This window comes from Mauremys mutica, chromosome 12, assembly GCF_020497125.1.
Source record: "Mauremys mutica isolate MM-2020 ecotype Southern chromosome 12, ASM2049712v1, whole genome shotgun sequence".
NCBI lineage: Eukaryota > Metazoa > Chordata > Testudines > Geoemydidae > Mauremys > Mauremys mutica.
In genome coordinates this window covers 82895781-82915356 of record NC_059083.1, presented here as the reverse complement: position 1 = coordinate 82915356, position 19576 = coordinate 82895781, and the positions used below count along the sequence as shown (strand labels likewise).

Genomic DNA, 19576 nt, shown 5'->3' with positions numbered 1-19576 from the left:
AAATACCATCTCCATCCAACATGCTCAGCATTTAAAAGAGGGAGTATTGTCTTTATCTTAAAGATAGGGATACAGGAGCATCAAGTTACGTGTCTTAGGTCACATCGTGAACTGATGGCAGTTGGGGAAAAGAACTCTGAATCTGTCGTCTGTCTAACCATTAGTGAACATTGAATCAGTCTGCAACCACAAGACAAAGTTCTAATGCTTTAGTTTAAATGTTGCTGTTTGTCTTAGGGCAAGTATGAACTGAGTACATAACTGAGAAGTGCAGGAAGTGGAGCTTCACCAGGGCATAGAGTGTCTGGAATAATGAATCTCAAACTAGACTTTTTTTTTTCTTTTTTTTTTTAATTTTTTGCAGGTTACCAAGCTAAACGAGTCAGAGGGTGGAAGGAGATGGGAGTCCAGGTCCTGGTGTCCACCAGTGATGTTGGCACTTTAGAAGGAACACAGCACTTGATAGAAGAAGCTTCACAGCTTGGACCAGTTGGGGGCATCTTCAACTTGGCGATGGTGAGTGTCAAAGGACAGAGCACCTGCAAAAGTGCTTTCTGCATTGATCATATGGGGCCAAGTCACCAGGGGGACAGCTCAGGCAACCTTTTTGTCTTTCAAAGTGCAGTTGGCCTGGATAGGCTTGGTAACATGAAGTTGTTGTTCTTTCACTTCCTCAGTCTGGTCTCTTGTTCCCCAGGCTAGTAGCACTACAGAGACAGTATGTTCAGCTCCTAGTGACCCTTGGGGCCCAAAAAAGGCCTATCCGGCACTTTCTAGTTAAGGAAGACCATCGCAGTAGGAGTCCTGGAGAGACCAGGACAACATGAAGACTTCTTGTTGAGGCTGGTTGGGCCTTACCATCTTCAGCTAAGAGATTCTCTTGTTCTTAATATTTCAGCTTAAACATGTAAAAAGTACATGGTATTCCCTTTCTGTGCCTCTCCAGCATCTCTGTACAGAGCATCAGAGGGGTAGCCGTGTTAGTCTGGATCTGTAAAAAGCAACAGAGTCCTATGGCACCTTATAGACTAACAGATGTATTGGAGCATAAGCTTTCGTGGGCGAGTACCCACTTCTTCAGACGCATGTAATGGAAATTTCCAGAGGCAGGTATAAATATGCAGGCAAGAATCAGTCTAGAGATAATGAGGTTAGTTCAATCAGGGAGGATGAGGCCCTCTTCTGTACAGAGGAACATTCAGAACACATGTTTCTGGGAGCTCTTGGCTGGGTCTCTTGTTCCAGAACTTAATGGAGAATCTGTTTGTGCATATTTTTGAGGTTGAAATTGCAGCATGGTTAGACTCTCCCTGAGCAGAGACTGGAGAGATGTTGACGTTGCTGCTTCTGTCTCCTGCAGGTCCTTAAAGATGCTATGCTAGAGAATCAGTCTCCAGAATTCTTCCATGATGTCAGCAAACCCAAGTATGCAGGCACCCTTCATCTAGACTGGTAGGTGTCATAGGAGGGATAAATGTGGGGTGCTTAAATGGGGCTGGAGGCCCATAACATTCAGAAAAGTCTCAACTTGTTACTGTCACAAGAGAGAGGACCGATCCTTTTAAAACAAGTTGTTAATTAGTATCATTTTCTTCTATTCTTTTCCTAGGATGAGTCGTGAAAAGTGTCCAGACCTGGATTATTTTGTTGCTTTCTCCTCTATAAGCTGTGGAAGAGGAAATGTTGGGCAGAGTAACTATGGTTTTGCCAACTCTACCATGGAGCGCATCTGTGAGCAGCGACGGCATGATGGGCTCCCAGGTAACAATGCAGGGCCTCTTCTACAGATAATGCCCACTCCATCAACAACCAGAAGAAAATGAATACCAAGATAGCTCATACACTTCTCTGGAGCAAGCATGAATGCTCAGAGCTCCCTCCTTGTTCTCTGGCTCATGCACACGCGCACACACTCCCTTTGTACTTTGTGGATTGTCAATCAGCATAGAATCATAGAAATGTAGGACTGGAAGAGTCCTTGATGGGTCATCTAGACCTATCCTCTGCACTGAGACAGGATTAAATATTATCTGGACCATTCCTGACAGGTGTTTGTCTAACCTGTTCTTAAAAACCTCCAATGATGGGGATTTCATAACCTCGCTACGTAATTTATTCCAGTGCTTAACTGCTGTTACAGTTAAATCTCCCTTGCTCCAATTGAAGCCTAGTACTTGAAGACTGTTATGTCCCTCTTCAGTCTTTTCTTCTCCAGACTAAACCAACCCAAATTTTGGAATTTTTTTTCTCATAGATCATGTTTTCTAGACTTTTAATCAGTTTTGTTACTCTCCTCTGGACTTTCTCCAAGTTGTCCACATATTTCCCAAAGTCTGGTACCCAGAACTGGACACAGTACTCCATCTGAGGCCTAATGAGTGCAGAGTAGAGTGGAAGAATTACTACTTGTGTCTGGCTTACAACACCTGCTAATATATCCCAGAATGATGTTCGTTTTTTTCCCTACAGTATTACATTGTTGACTCATATTTAGTTTGTTAACCACAATAACTCCCCAATCCCTTTTAACAGTACTTTCTTAATCATTTTCCATTTGTGTTCTGTGCAATTGATTATTCCTTCCTAAGTGTAGTACATTGCTTATATTGAATTTCATCCTATTTCTTTCAGGCCATTTTCCCAGTTTTTCACGATCATTTTGAATTTTAATCTTGTCCTCCAAAGCGCTTGCAACTACTCCCATCTTGGTATCATCCACAGCGTTTATAAGCATACTCTCTATGCCATTATCTAAATCATTGATGAAGATATTGAATAGAACCAGATGCAGGACAAATACTTTTGGGACACACTCCATATGCCCTTACAGCTTGACTGTGAACCGTTTATAACTATGCTGGACCTTAAAGCAGGTTCATCTAGGCAATCTTTCCCAAGTTTGTTTATGAGAAGATCATGTAAGACCATACCAAAAGCCTTACTAAAGTCAAGATATACCACATCTACTGATGTCCTCTTATGCACAAGGGTTGTCAAAGAAGGATATTAGGTTGATTTGACATGATTTGTTGATGACAAATCCATGTTGACTGTTACTTTTAACCTTATCTTCTAGGTACTTACAAATGGATTTTTTTGTTTTGTTTTGCTCCATTATCTTTCCTGGTTCCCAAGTTAAGCTGATTGGTGTATAATTCCCTGGGTTGTCGATATTCCCCCTTTATAGGTCAGCACTATATTTGCCATTTTCTAGCCCTCTGGGATCTCTCCCATTCTCCATGAGTTCCAAAAGATAATCGCTAATGGCTCAGAGTTCTCTTCAGACAGTTACATCGTAGAATACTTAAGGATCTCATCTGGCCCTGCTGACCTGATGATGTCTAACTTGTATAAGTAATTCTTAACTTCTTCTTTCCCTCTTTTAGTCTCAGATCCTATCCTATTTACCCTGATGTTCACTATGTTAGTCGTCCGATCACTGCTAACCTTTTTTGATGAAAACTGAAACAAAAAAGACATTTATTATTTCAGACATTGATACATTTTCTGTCATTGTTTTTCCTTCCTCATTGAGGAATGGACCTACCTTGTCCTCATTGCCCTCTTGCTTCTAATGTATTTTGTAAAATATTTCTTTGTTACGCTTTATGTCCTTAGCTAGTTTAATCTCGTTTTGTGCCCTGGTCTTTCTAATTCTTTCTTCATGGTTGTGTGTGGGTTTTTTTTGGTGGTGGTTGGTTGTTTTTTTTTTTTTTATATTCGTCCTTTGTAATTTGACTTAGCTTCCACTTCTTGTAATGACTTATGAGTTTTAGGATGTTGAAGATCTTCAGTTTAAGCCAGGGTTGTCTCTTACAATACTTCCTCTTTCCTATGCATTGGAATAGTTTGCTCTTGTGCCCTCAGTAATGTCTCTCTTTGAAAACTGCCAACTCTTCTGAACCTTTTTCCTCACTCCCCCCTGACTTGCTTCCCATGGGACCTTACCCAAGCTGCCTTCCACCTTCAAATTCTAAATCAGTTCCTCCCTATTTGTCAGAATCAAATCTAGAACAGCCTTTTTCCTCCAATTGCTTTCTCCACCCTCTGCAACAAAAAAGTTGTCTCCAATGAATTCCAATAGCTTGGTGGACAATATGTGCCTTTCTGTATTATTTTCCCTGCAGATATCTAGGTAGTTGAAGTCCCCACCACCACCAAGTCCTGTGCTTTGGATGATTTCTTAGTTGTTGTTTTTTTTAAAAACCTCATCCACCTCTTCTTCCTGGTTAGACATTCTATAATAGATCCCTATCATGACATCATCCATGCTTTTTTACCCCTTTTATCCTTACCCAGAGGCTTTCAACAGGTCTACCTCCTACTTCTATTTCAACCTTCGTGCAAGTGTATCTATCTTTGATATACAAGGGAACAACTTCTCCTTTTTTTCCCCCTGCCTGTCCTTCCTGGACAAACTGTACACTTCTATACCAATATACCAATAGTCATGAATTATCCCACCAAGTCTCTGCAATGCCAATTATGTCATAACTGTGGTTGTTCACTGGAATTTCTAGTTCTTCCCATTTTATTCCCCATACTTCTGTGATGTTCATTAGACTTTCCCCTCTATATTCCTGCTTGTCCCTCCTTTGTGCCTGCTACGATTGCCCACATTCCTCCCAGATTCTGACCCTTCACCCAGATTTTCAAGTGAATGAAGACACCTGCTCTGTTTTCTTTAGCTTTTCCCCTATCCCTGCTGCCATGTGCTCCAGTTAGTAATTTAATGTGTTCTCTCTCCTGCCTTCTTTCGCAGGCCTGGCCGTGCAGTGGGGCGCCATTGGGGATGTCGGTGTTGTCTTGGAGACAATGGGCAGTAACGACACTGTGGTTGGTGGAACTCTTCCCCAGCGACTCAGCTCATGCCTGGAAGTTCTGGACCACTTCCTGAATCAGCCTCATCCTGTCATGTCTAGTTTTGTTCTGGCAGAGAAGGTCTCAGTGAAGAGTGAAGGAAGCAGCCAGCGGGACCTTGTGGAGGCTGTTGCCCACATCCTGGGTAAATTAGATCATTAATAATTACAAACATTCTGTGATCAGAATTCTAGAAGCCACAACTTACTCTAGAATCTGCAATAGGAAGTATTGGTACCAGCCACTGTCTGAAGGGAATTGTATGCAGGAGTGCAGCCTGCTCTGGTCCAAAAGCATCTATTGACTCTCCAGAAGTATCTTTATCTTTGTTACACAGCTGTGGGAGTGTTGCTTGTATCACTATTTTTATAGCACTGTGCATGTGCACAGAACTTCACAATAGGAAAAATGCACAAATTGAAGGCTAGACCTTAGATTCCAAGACTTCACAGTATCGAGATGCATACAGATACAGTAGCAGCACAGGCAGTGGTCAGAGCTGACCTCACAGAACAGGTAGTGTTGTTGGGTTGGGTTTTTTTTGTTTTTTTGGGGGGGTGGGGTTTAGAGGTAAATAATTAGGGGGAGGGAGGTCTGGGGATGCCCTGGCCACCCAGGAACATTAGTCCCAGCTGGGGGTGGGGAGGAGAAGAGGACGGAGACTGAGTTTCCCCCTCCCCCTTCCCTGCATGGAGCAGCCAGGGCTGGGTCAGATCAAGCCCCAGAAACTTCCCCTGGCTGCAGGAACCTATCTGTGTGTATGTTGGGGTGGGGGGCTCGGTGGGATGGTTCCAGCAGGGAGATGGGGGGCAGCAGGTTGGGGCGGGGGGGGGGTCCAGGTGCATGGAGGTTGGGTGGAGGGGGGAGCAGCTCCCTGCGCGCGCACACACCTGAGCCCCTTCTGTATCAGAAGCCCCCTGAACCATCCCCCAAATCCCCACCCTGCTAAGCCTCATCCCCTGCATCAGAAGCCCCCCCCATACCTGGACCCCCACCCTACTGAGCCCCAACCAGCTGCACCCTGACCCCCACACCAAGCCCCACTTTCTCCCCCAACTGAGCCCTAACCACCTTCACCTCACCCCCTCCCCATTGTAGAGTCCCATTCCCCCTGCACCCAGAACCCTGCACTGAGTCCCTGTGCACCCAGATTCCCCCGTCCACCGAGCTGTCCATACACAGATTGTGCCATGTAGAACTCTGGTAGTCTTGGGGGAATTCTGCATTGAAACATTAAAAAAATTAAAATTCTGCAAAGTTCTGCATGTTTTAATTGTCAAAATAACACAAACACAATAATAATATCACACCATTTTCAATTATTTTGGTAATTTTATTTCAAAATACTTGTCAGCAAATAATTGAAAATGATGTGATTATATTGTGGTGTTTTGACAAATAAAATTTGCAGAATTTTAAAATATTGTGCGCAGAATATTTAATCTTTTTTGGCACAGAATTTATTTATTTTTATTTATTTTAATTTTTGGTGCAAAATTCCCTCAGGCATAACACAGGGAGCAGGATTTGGTGCAGGAGGAAATGAGGTCAGAGTTATAGGCAGGAGTATCTATAAAAAGCCTTAACGGTGAGGGGGTGAGAGGCTTGAACTGAATGCAGAAGAGTAGTCATCCATGCAAAAATTCAAGGGAGAGGGAAGATCTCTGTGACAGACCGAAAGGGAGAACAATGGAGTTGAGTCAGGGGAGGCCAGAGAGAAGGAAGATCAGACCAGTTTGATCCATGGGGAGAGGTTTTACATTAGAGTATTTAGGGTGATAGGAGGAATTAGCAAGAGTCCAGATGCCCAAGAGGAAGATGACACCAAGGTTATAATTATGCAAGATTTGGAGGAAGAGGTAGTGATATTGGCAGTGGGGGAGGGAAAGATTTAGAGTTCTGCATCTCATTTCAACTCTCTGATGCCTTGTTTCTCTGTATCCTGATTTTTCATTAACTGATCTTTAATGATCTGCATAACTAATTGATTCGCTATTTATTTTGCTTTATCATCTTGTTAGGATGCCAATCACATTCACCCTGTGCTGCCTTGTTCCATCATCTTCTGTCCAATCTTTCCATCTTTTTATTATTGTAGTAAGACTGAGGAGCCCGTCATGGACCAGGACCCCATTGTTCTAGGTGCTGAACAAACACAGAATAAAAACAGTCCCTGCCCCTGAGAAATTACAATCTAAGTATAAGGCAAGAGACTGTAAATGAATGCAGACAGACCAACACGGGGTATAAGGAATTAATAAGATAGTGTTGGTCAGCATGATAGGCATTGGTCTCAGTACACCAGCAGTCTTACCCATCTCCACCTTTTTCCTCTTCCCTCTACCGCCTGGCTCTCAAAGAAACCTGAATCTCACCATCTGACATGGTACTTCTACCACTCCACTTTTGTATGCCAAACTTCCAGTTCTCTTGCATATGCTACATTCAGCATCATCCATAAAGGACTATAATAGGAATGTTGGACTCTTCTTCCTCCTTCCGCTCCCAGTCTGTTTAACTTGTAATTTCTTCTGCATTGTCTACAACTAAATCTAAAATCTTTCTGTTCTCCTTTCCTTAACCTCTGATAACCTGTCTTTCTGTCCATTCTTGGACTGCAAGCTCCTCAGGACAGGAACTCTCCCTCCTTAAACATCTGTTTGGAAAACCTCTATTCCATGCTATTCTATTTAGGTTCTTATGGTGCCCTCATTGGTGTATCTGAGCACCTTCCAGTAGTGCATTAAGTGATATGATTAACTTCTGTTGAGCAGTTTGATCTCTCTTATCCTCTCTACAAGGGGAGAATTTTGTGTGCACTGTAGTGTTTTGGTAGGATTTTTTTTTTTAAATGTCCATGCTGCTCTGTTTATATTACAGAAGGCAAATCAAAGAAGTGTGCCTTGCACATGGAGTGGAAGGGAGTGAGGTTTGTGATTGTCCTTAGCTCTTATAGGAGTTTGTTTCCCAAGTCTGACTGGGTCCTGAAAAAGCTCTGTCTCCTGCACAGGTGAGCTTTATTCTTGTAGTCAAAAGTTCCACTGTGCCTGAAGAGTAGAATTGTCACCACAACCACCTTCATGGAACTTTAGGCAATCTTTTAGGTATGCTGGGTCCAGGCAATTGACCACCTTGAAGATAAGCACTGAGACCTTAAACTTATTCTATGGGAAGTCAATGTAGAGAGTGGAGGACAAGATCTGATGGGCTCATGGTAACCTATGTTTCTGAGGAGACATGCTAGTGTTCTTTATTAACTGGAGCTTCCTAAGGGATGACTGCTTCATACCCAGTTATTGCATTGCTGTAGTCCAGACAGGAGCTGGCAAAGGTGTGTATAAAAGAGGCACGGTCATCATCCACCAGGATGGGATGGAGTCCTCTATCCAACTGGAGGTGGTAGAAACCATTATTTGCAGATGCTGCTGTGCAAGACTAGCATCTGTTAGGATTCCAGGAGCACTCCTAAACTACGGACTGAAGTGACCAATTGTGGGTGTGTGCCTTTAACCAAAAGAAACTGCATGGTGGCTGTGAACTCTTCAGTTTTTCCTCTGGCTTGCTTGGATTCACCTTCAGACTGCTGTTTTTATCTATGAGCTGATTTCATCCAAGCACTAGGTCATCTAGGTGATAAAGTATTGTCATATGTGGTGAAGGATAAGAAGAGATACATATCCATTTGCACATTCCTGGCATGAGACCATGTTGACTGACCAGTTTACTTAGTGGCTGCACATAATATATTGAATAGAACTGGAAAGAGAATTGATACTTGTGGAGTCCTACTGTGTGCAAATGTGCCTAAATGTAAATGTATACGTCTAGGAACAAATAGTGGGAAGTCAGCCGAATGTGAGCTGCCAGTGTCACGCTGTGGATAAAAGAGCTAATCTGATCCTGGGGTGCATAAATTGGGATTTCCAGTAGGAGTAGCACGGTTATTTTATCTCTTTATTTGGCACTGGTGCGACCACTGCTGGAATATGGTGTCCAGTTCCGGTGCCCACAATTCAAGAAGAATGTTGGTAAATTGGAGAGGGTTCAGAGAAGAGCCATGAGCCTAATTAAAGGATTAGAAAACATGCCTTATAGTGATAAACTAAAATAGCTCAATCTATTTAGCTTAACAAAGAGAAGGTTAAAGGGTGACTTGAGAGGTCAGTAAGTATCTATATGGGGGAACAAATATTTAATAACGGGCTATTCAGTCTAGCAGAGAAAATATAACACAGTCCACTGTCTGGAAGTTAAAGCTAGACATTTTCAGAATAGAAATAAGGTGTACATTTTCAACGGTGAGAGTAATTAACCAGTACAATTTACCAAGGTTTGTGGTAGATTCTCCATCATAATTCTGGGAAAGTCCTCTGGCCTGTGTTATAAGGAGGTCAGATTACATGATCCAATGATCCCTTCCTGGTCTTGGAATCTGTGAATGCTCAGCAGTGTTGAATGTTGTAAAAAAAGGTTCATGAGGATGAGACTGGGTGTCTGCCCTCTGCCATTGACAGCAGAATGATGTCCATCCGTGCCACTAAAGTGGTTTCAGTCCCATGTCTTATCCTAGACCCAGCACAATCTGGATTCAGGCTATTAGGGTCAATTCGATGAGCTTGAAGTTGTCCTTTGGCTATTGTTTCTATGAGCTTGCCCAGGAACGCAGTGTTTGATACTGGATGCTACTGATAGATCTATGGTGGCTTGCACTGTTATGTAAATTGACAACTAATCCAAACACCAGGTCCAGGGTGTGCCCCAGCTATGGGGAATGGACTGGAGGTGACTTGTGAAAGTTCTAGGGAGCCACTGAGGAGCATGGCCGCCGGGGGGGGGGGGGCGGCAAGTGGGGCACTCCTTTACTCACTCCAGGGGCCCCGGAAAACTCTCGCAGGGCCCAGGCTCCCTGAGCTTCTTCCACTCTGGGTCTTCGGTGGTGGGGGGTCCTTCCGCCCGCCGAAGCGGGACCCACCGCCCCCGAAGTGCCGGGTCCTGCTTTGGCAGTAATTCAGCGGCGGGGGGCTGCCCAAGAAGTGAGGCTTGAGAGAGAAGGTCATGAGTACAGCGGATGGAGCCCTGGAATATGCTAAACAGGGGAAAGAGGAGAAGGAGAAGAGAATTTGCAGCAAGATGTTGAAGGAGCAGGGTCCTTGGGTCCTTTGGACATTCACAGAACTTTCTACAATTCTGACTGGACTCTTTCTGCCCTGTGCTGATTGGCTGTTTGCTCCATCCTTCCCCCCCCCCCCCCCAATCTCTTCACCTCAGCTTCATTCCACATCTGCTCCTCACCCACTCTTCCTCTCCCTTTTCTTCTCATTTAGCTGATCTCGTAAGTAAAACTACAAATTAATAATAATTAAAAATTGTGGCACCAACATGACATTATTCATTCTGCTTGTGTGTTAGGATAGGGGATGGGATATGTGTCTATCTCGTCTATTTAGTTTGAGTTCGGAGAAGGGGTCATCTGCTGCTCTCTTTTTGTGTGGTGCCTAGCACAGTGGGATCCTACTCTTGCTTGGCCTTTAGGCGCTACCATAATACCCATGTTCAATAATAATTGCAGGAACAGTCCAAAAGGTAGAAGGACATCAGTCTGTTTTTCAAACATCTGGTTCTTTTCATCAGGTGTCCGTGACGTGAGCAGTTTGAATGCTGAGAGCTCTCTGGCAGATCTAGGCTTGGACTCCCTGATGGGAGTGGAAGTGCGTCAGACTCTGGAGAGGGACTATGATCTTGTCATGACTATGAGAGAGATTCGACTGCTTACAATTAATAAACTGCGAGAACTTTCCTCCAAGGCTGGAACAGCAGAGGGTACGTCATCTGAATTTGGCCTTGGTGGGGACAATGGTCACAAAAATAGCCATTGGGGTCCTGTAGCGGGGTGGACCCCGCTCTGGCCCGGAGGGGGTTTAAAAGTGGCCTAGCAGGGCTTGAGAGCTGCTGCTCCAAAAAGCTGGGCTAATTGAGGAAGTGGCTGCAGCTGGGGGCCACGCCCCAAACAGAGCAACAGGGCCTTATAAGAAGGCAGGGAAGCCAGAAGCCAGACAGTCTCTCTCTGGCTATAGAGAGAGATGGGCCTGGCTGCTTAGGAGCTTGAGACTGGATACCTGAGTGCAGCAGGGCTGGGGAAGGCTGAGGAGCTGGGGAGCTCCAGCCTAGAAAGCCCCAGGCTGCGGCCTAGCAGTGGGCCAACAGGTACTGGGGGTTGCAGAGGGCAGCCCAGGGGTAGGCCAGGGCAGCAGGTCCGAACCCTTCTTGCCAGTGATGAGTAGGCTGATACTGCAGTCTGCCCAGAGTGTGGGGCTAGACAATGACTGGCAGTAGCCAAATACTGAGGCAAGGTGGGGATAGAGGGTGAGGGTTCCCTAAGGAGGGGAGACTCAGAGAGAAAGGGGTTACTGCTAGGGGGCAGCACCCCATGTAAGAGGGCACCTGGTCCAGGGAGGGACACGGGGGGCCTGAAGACAGGTGGATCACCGGCCTGCAGAGGGCGCTCCGAACGCTGGAACAGAGCTAATTCCCCAGAGCAACCAGCAGGAGGCGCCGCAGGGGTGAGTCCGCCCCGTTACAGGTCCATATACATTTAAAATAATAAACAGACTCCCGTGCTGTCCCTTTCAATATGTAATGGTGAGAGCCTCTTAGTGACAGGTGATGGAATGGGGCCTGGTGTGAACTGATCGTATTGTAAGTAACAAGTGAGCATAGCACTGCCACTTAGAGCTGTGCTGCCCCAGTGGATTGGTCCAGCCAGTTATTGGCAGGGGGCAGAGAAGTCCCTAAGAGAAGACCCAAGGCCAGGAGAAAGAAGCTTATTTTGTCTTCCATCTCCATTTCTCTGCTGCCTGATCACCAGCACAGCTCAGACAGCTCTCCAGGTGCCCCCTAGATAGCGTCAGCAATGCGGATGCAGAGAGCTAGCATCAGGTAGCCTGAGCCTGAACCTGAACTAGCCTTTAGCAGCAGTATCAGTGTGGACAGGGAAATCCAAAGCCAGGCTTGTGGGGGAAGAGGTAGTGTCCTTTTCTAAATTTAAATTTTTTAAAAAAAATTTAAATGTTAATGATTTGAGAGCCTTCCTTGTGACCTGAGCCATTTAAAAAAAAAAAAATTTCCAGGGAAAAAAAATAGCTGACAAGGAGGTGTCGGTGACTGTAAAACAGCAGCTCTGCTCCACGAGTCCCCCTTCCTCAAGGCACTGGCAGAACATCCCCTCTGAGGCACCAAGCCTGAATTTCTATATGGATTACACTCACTGCCATTTAATGATCTAGTGAGCAAGAGGGCTAGTCCAGACGAGCCTTTGCTTCTCTGTGGGCTATGCTGCCTGTCCCACTAATCTGACCCCGAGTGTAACTGGCTTCTCCTGATGTGCTTTCCTTTAAAGAACTGAAACCATCCCTTCTGATGAAAGCTGGCCAGGCTGAGCACCCTGAATTGGACTTGAACAACCTGCTGGTAAATCCAGAAGGGCCAACAATCACCCGGCTCAATGAGGTACAGAGCACAGAACGCCCTCTTTTCCTCATTCACCCCATCGAAGGATCCATCACAGTTTTCCACACACTTGCCTCCAGACTCAGTATGCCCAGCTATGGACTCCAGTGCACAAAAGGTATCTGTATCCTTATTCATCTTGACTCTCTAAACCTCACTTGGTAGCTTTCATCATTGCACAGAGGGCTTAGTTTCTGACCTCGGCACGCAGAGCTCCAAGCTTCAGTGACCCATGACTGAGTCCACTTAGAAAAGTCACAAACATCCCCAGTTAAATGGGAAAGAGAAATATCAGTGTAAATAGAAGATGCTTGAATGTGGAAATGTGTTCTCATGCAGGGGGGTCCATATGCCAGAGTGATGGACAAGACTCTGCTCATCACTGATGCTGCTGGGGCACAATTACTTGTTTGGTTAGAAATAGAGATTTAACCCTTGTCATAATCTATATAGAAATACACTTTTAAAAGCAGTTGAGTGTTTCTAATGGAGCCATTACTAAGCTGGTAGAGATGTAACTTCATCTCTTACTCTGATTTCAACCTGTTCCTAACTCCAATATTTGCTTCCTCTTTCTAGCTGCTCCCCTGGACAGTATACAGAGCCTGGCAGCCTATTACATTGACTGTATAAAGCAGGTGCAGCCTGAGGGACCCTATCGCATTGCAGGATACTCCTTTGGAGCCTGTGTAGCCTTTGAAATGTGCTCCCAGCTGCAAGCTCAGCAGAACCCCTCCCATTCACTCAACAGCCTCTTCCTGTTCGATGGGTCCCACTCCTATGTGGCAGCATACACTCAGGTAAGAGATTCCAGGGGAATCTTCAGAGACCATCCTGTCTCTCACCAATGTTAATGATTTGAGAGCCTTCCTTGTGACCTGAGCCATTTAAAAAAAAAAAAAAAAATTTCCAGGAAAAAAAATAGCTGACAAGGAGGTGTAGGTGACTGTAAAACAGCAGCTCTGCTCCATGAGCTGACTAGGATGCAAGTGCTGATTCAGATGTCCTATAATAAATGGTGGAATTAGCCTGTTTGTTTCAAGTTACTGAAGCCTCCAACATGTTCTTGTGCTGCAAGCAAGGGTCCTAACCTGGCTAGGCCTCCTAGCACCCCCATATCCTCCCTTCTGGCTGGCATAAAGCTCTCTAAAGGACCCCAAAATATTGGCAATTGGTCAGTCCCCCAGTAACATCCACGTGGAGATCACTTGTACTCTTTGTGTGGTTTCTGGGTTTGTTGTCCTGTTTGGATTCTCCTAAGCTTTTCAGTCACTTGCTGTCAAGTACAGGGCACCATACTATGGTATCTTATCTAGTGAGCAAGAAAGAGCTTCCCTTTTTGTATTAGTGACACTTTCTCTCTCCCAGAGCTACCGAGCCAAGTTGACCCCAGGAAATGAGGCTGAGGCAGAGACTGAAGCGTTGTGTGCCTTCATTCAGCAGTTCACAAGCACTGAATACAATAAGGTAATGTTCCTCCCGTTATTATAGCTACAGGGAAATGCCTCTTGCACACAAGAAGAAGCTGGTAGCTGCACCTCACTTAGAAGTAAATTGTTCTTTACTATCTACAGTTGCTGGAGACTCTTCTGCCTCTGCAAGACCTGGAAGCTCGTGTCAATGCTGCTGTGGATCTGATAACGCTGAGCCACAAAAACATCAATCGGGAGACTCTCAGTTTTGCTGCTGCTTCCTTTTACTACAAACTGAAGGCTGCTGACAAGTATGTGCCGGAGTCCAAGTATCATGGGAATGTAACGCTACTGAGGGCAAAGACCCACAACGAGTATGAAGAAGGCCTGGGTGGAGATTACAAGCTCTCAGAGGTTAGTTTAAGGAACAGCTCCAGGTATGAAGCTGCACTTTTCTAGTTGGGGGGCAGGAAGGAAGTGGCAGGATGCCATATTCTTGCCCTCCCCCAAAAATATTGGCTTTGGGGGATAATAATTTTGCAACTCTCTCTTCCTGAAAACTGAAGAGTCCCCAGAAAACAACATGAAGAGGAGGCTGCACAGTTCTAGGCCAGTGTCAGTCTCAAAGGAGGCTGAGGTCCAGGAGAAGTTCTCACTCCAATTTTGAAGCAATTCCTTAACAGCAACCTACAGTTGTTTCTACTGCTAATTCTTATAGCTCCCAAAATGCATTCTGTGCTCTGAAGAGCTACTAGTCTGCAAACAAATCAGTACGGGGAGGGTTGAAGCAGAGACAACTTAAAACAGTCTTTGCTTTTTAACCTTTGTGCACTCATTTTTAAAAATTATTCCCTCTTGATATAACATAAGACAGCAGGAAGGGGAAGAGAATTTATTGATCTTCTTTAAAAATAATCTTCCTCCTTCCTTTCCTCATTACAGCCCAGATGCTCTTCCCTTTTGGAACTTCTCATTTATTCCCCTTCCCACCAAGCGTTGTGTGATACAATTTTTATCATGCACTTAAGAAAAGTTAATTGCGTGTGTTCCCACCCACCAAGAGACTATCCTTAAAATTGCCATCTTTCTGAAAGTGTTTACATTCCCAACACAACCAGCTACACCAGCTTATTCCTTGCTGTGATGGGGAAAATGGATCCACTTCTACTGGGGCCCAAGGTAGAGGTCCTGGCCCCCTATGGCCTGCCCTCAACAGTGCATACATTGAAGCATTGAAATGAAAAGGTCATAGAGTCAGAACAGAGAATGGAACATGTGTCAGAAGCTAGAGACCTTCAACCTCACCCTTCTGTCTCAGACTTTCATGTCTTATAGCTAAGGCAGCAAGAATGTGGAACTAAAATGCTTTAGAATTCTGGATATAAAATTTTCTTTTGTCTTTTTGCCATGTGTAGGTCTGTGAGGGGAAAGTATCTGTCCATGTCATTGAAGGGGATCACCGTACCTTCTTGGAGGGAGCTGGTGTTGAGTCAATTATTGGGATCATCCACAGTTCACTAGCAGAGCCCCGGGTCAGCGTCCGAGAGGGTTAGTCCCTTTCTGCTCACCTTCTATCACTGGCCAAGAGAATTCCAGCAATATATCCCTTGTTACGACAGACCCCAAGGAACTCTTCTTGTAATCCAACATCCCATCTGCTCTGCAATCAGGTCTAGGAAGTCCTGCTGATGGATGTCTCTCTCCAGTGTTGTGACACTCTCACTCTACACTGCTACATGGACCTACATCTATGGCTACTTCCTACCCCTTTGGCAGCATGAAAAACAAACTTAGGAGTAGACTTCTTGTGCTATGTATCATTTTGTTGTCTTAACAGTATTCCAAAGGATAAGTGATAGCACTTATTAACTAAGCCCAGTTAGCAAGGAGGGGAGCTGCAGCTGATTTTGGAGACATCTGTTGATCTGTGAAGAATCAGTCTGTAGTTAAGCTGGATAGAATTCCATTGAGGCTCTTGTAACTCTTTTTTATTTGAAATAGTTTGCGTATTTATTGCATCAACTTCCCAGTTTTAATTTATCATTAATTTAAAGAAAACAAAACAAAACATAGTTTGGAAGTTTTTATTCCTTCTACCAGGTGAAGTTGCCAATTTTGTTAAACCAAAATGCATCTTTGCAGCAGTCCCTCCCCTCCTTGCTTCACGAAGAGAGAGAGGAGGGTCAGGGAGGGTCTCAAGATGCTGCTGTGCTAGGCACCTTAAGTAACTTGGGTTGATGTACTTGTACAGCTGACCATAGGCACATACCAAGTGTGGGCTGCACAGGGCCCTGTACTGGGGTCTCTGCAACTTCAGGCCCCTCTTCCAGAATACACCTACCACTTCACCTTGTTTCTGACCCACCATTAGCCTCTCCATTCAACCATACACACTTTGAAAAAATTAACTCTGAGACTTTCACCCTCCCTAGTTCCTCATGACCCCCTGCTCTCCCAGAACCAAAGCTCTGCAGTGGTTATAGCTGTCTGCCTAACACCCCTGCATATCTTATTTAGCACCAGGCCTGGCTAAGCCTAGGGCCATCCTTGTGTGCACTCATCCTCTCCTCACTGAGACTGGAAATCCTACACGTTAGCCAAGTAATCAGTTCAGTGGCAAATTATTTTAAAAGATTTGATACCTTTTTAAAAGACATTTCCACTTTAGAATCCAACACGCCTTTTTCTTACTTTTCCTACGCTGGACCTGTCTTTAGGAAAACCAGTGAATTCATGCTGTACCTATGATACAGAGGAAACATGGGGAGCAAACATCATCAACTAGATTGGAGCCGTTGTGCCTCTCAGAACTGCATTATATATAATCCAGCTCGCCCACTAGATTATTTTGTCAGTATTGGCACAGTCCAATGACAGGAGTGTCCCTGACTGCAACAGGTTCTGAGGTCGGGGCTCGGTTGGTTAAACCACCCTCTGTGGATGGCAGCTGAGTAACTGGTTTTAGTTTAATAAAATATTTGTGTGGAAATTTGAAATGCAAACACAGTGTTGACTTAAAACATTTCCAAGTCAGTCTTGTTCTGTTTTTTTTTCATTTTTTACATGCCTTTGGTAAAAATGCTGCTCTAGAGAGTGTCCTTTCCTCGTTGGCTCTCCTAAAATTAAATGATAATTGATCTCTGGCTGGATGGCTTTTCTTTCTCTCTCCTCTTCCTCCCTCCGCCTCCTTATTTGTCAGTCATCCTGAATCTTCCATTTCTTGGTATAAAAATCCCTCCAAAACTTCTGCTGGCAAATATTGTTGGAAGGCTGTAAAGATGATGCATTTGGTATTTTGGAACATTGAAACCTGTAGCCATGATCTTAGTACCTCAGACAGGTGTAACCAAACTAAGAGTGGGCATTGGACACAAAAGTCCTAATCTTAGCTCTGACTCTGTGTTGGATAAATCATTAACCTCCCTGCCTCAGTTTCCCCATCTGCAAAATGGGGCTTATAGCACCTGTTTCATAGGTCTGTTAAGATTTATTAGACAATGTGTAAATCACTTGGTCCATGCAAAATGCTGTTAAGTAGTACAGTCAGCTCTGTGTGTGTGTGTGTGTGTGTGTGTGTGTGTAATTGCCACGGCCCTGACCCTACACTGAAAAGGAGAGTGGGTCAATCACATAGTCACCTGTGTGTGACTAAAACGCCATATTTCTGAGCGCCATTCTTGAAAATCCAGGCACTTAGGCAAGAAGTAAAACACAAAATGAAAGAGAAATTTTCAGTAATAAATGTTTCAAAATTATTGGCAGTTGCAGTGATCCAGGGGAGGGGGGAATTCTCAAGGACATGGCCTGTACTGAAGAGCTGGAAGAAGGAAGGTGACAAAACTGAATTAACTTCGCAAACAGTGCTGAATTAACAGGGGTCTGAGCTGAAGGAAAGTGCTGCTATTGTACAGTGGCAATTTAAATGAATAGTTCTGAATAAGTGGACAAGGCTAGAGCTAATTCCGTTCCAATAGTTAAAGCAGAAGGTGTGTGCTAATTATTTCTAAAGTGACATAAATGTGCATGGCCTCTCACAGACTGCTTGCAGCTACTGATTTAGTAGTAAGTACATCAAGAATGACCTATCAAATAATGGCACACATGATCTTGAAGGAGAGAAATGGAAAAGTTTTTGTATTTGTTATCCCAAAACGGTATTTTTTTTCACATCTAAACTTCAGCTGCAGCTATATAACCCATTATCTTATTGGCTGCTGAATATAGTCTGCCAAAAATAACTTAATAGGCTTATATTGCCTAATGGTTCTCAATGAGCTATTGTGACAGATATATGGCTCTTGTATTTTATTTGTGCAGAATCAAGCACTATTGTTACACTTGCTTCTTTGAGAGAGGAAATTTCTGCCAGAGCCAAGTCTCCAAGTGGAGAGTGACATTAAACTCTCAAAAGAGAAGTTAATTGGATTCCAGTGCTTTCTCCCTGTACTATTGTGTGGACCCAGGAAGTGCAAGGTTCGGGAGTCAGAACCATTGGCTGGTTATCAGGACTACCTGGAGAACAGTGCAATAGTTGAGGCTGTGGCAGCTGGAAAAATTTGCTACTGAAACCAGCTATGAACTTCCCCCTTTTCTCTAGCACATGGGGGGCGGGGAGTTTCTGAGCTGGCCTACCTGGATACTATCACAACTGCCATGGTCTGTGGAACGGTATCTGAAGAAGATAGAGGGGGAAAAGCCACTATTGCAAATAATCATTGCTGAAAATAACCATCAGCAAATCTTACCCAATGAGTATTTCAACTATGAGCCAAAGTCATGTGCTGGGGGAGGAGGAAAGGGACTGACAGATAGTTCAGTGAGAACACATTGCAACAGAATTTATTTGTTGCTGTGAAATTTGGTCATTGTGCCAGGAGCCCAGGTATAGAGAGAAAAAGAGAGGGCTATCACCTGGTACTTAGGGTGAAATGGGACAGTGTGGGAGGGAGAGGTTCCCAAGAGATGCTGAAAGAGCAGCTAGAGAAGTAAAATGAAACTGTTTCAGCAATTCAAAGAAGGGAGAGTATAGAGCAAGCGTGATTTATTATGCCAGAGATACCACGAATGGGAATAAAGGGGCATGCATTGGGTGTAGTTTTCACATGCAGAAGAATACAAGACCCTGTTTTGTGATTGAAGTATGGGCCTCCATATGACTATAATCTTTATATGATCAGGTTCTTTTAATTGCCACAAGTGTTGGTGTTATGTACCAAAATATAATTGTTGCTTAGTGCATTAGGTTAATGTGAGACGCCACAGGATGGCAGACTGCTATTGCATATCCACATATGCAGCAGGAGCATGTGACTGAATTCAACAACTCTTACCTACTCTGTAGTATTATAAATACTTTAGACTGGATGACTGCAATGCAATGGGGCTACACTTTAAATCCACTTGGAAACTAGGGCTAGTGCAGAATATGGCACCCCATACAACTACTTACCATGAGCATGTGACAGCAGCACTCTGGAGCTGCACTAGCCATACAGTGGTTTCTGGATAGAATTTAAGGTGGTGATTCTGACACATAAAGCCCTAACTTACCTGGGATCCTCTTAGAAAAGAGACACTCTCCCTGGGCCATACAGCTGAAGCTGAGGGAAATAAGAGGAACACAAGTTAACCTTTCCCCAATCCAGTATAAAAGAGAGGGGGCTGCTAGCAGAGTTGTTTTGTGACATCGCTTTTTTGGAATATGCTCTCCATGGTCTAAAATAACTAGAATATATTGAACTTCCAGTGCAGATGATCAGGTCGTACTATCACCCAAATAAGACACTTTCCAGAGAAAT

At 44.3% G+C, this 19576-nt stretch overlaps 1 protein-coding gene across 1 annotated transcript in view; it reads left to right on the top strand.

Moving 5' to 3' along the window:
• The window catches only part of FASN (fatty acid synthase), a 69701-nt gene extending 52780 nt beyond the window's left edge, over positions 1-16921 (top strand). Inside the window, exons 34-43 of the mRNA XM_044981814.1 lie at positions 365-516; positions 1361-1452; positions 1610-1761; positions 4763-5005; positions 10492-10680; positions 12257-12484; positions 12946-13166; positions 13735-13833; positions 13941-14192; positions 15194-16921. Of these exons, the coding sequence (XP_044837749.1) occupies positions 365-516; positions 1361-1452; positions 1610-1761; positions 4763-5005; positions 10492-10680; positions 12257-12484; positions 12946-13166; positions 13735-13833; positions 13941-14192; positions 15194-15331 (1766 nt within the window). The 3' untranslated portion in view covers positions 15332-16921. The remainder of the gene's footprint in view (positions 1-364; positions 517-1360; positions 1453-1609; positions 1762-4762; positions 5006-10491; positions 10681-12256; positions 12485-12945; positions 13167-13734; positions 13834-13940; positions 14193-15193) is intronic.
• Positions 16922-19576: the final 2655 nt, after the last annotated feature.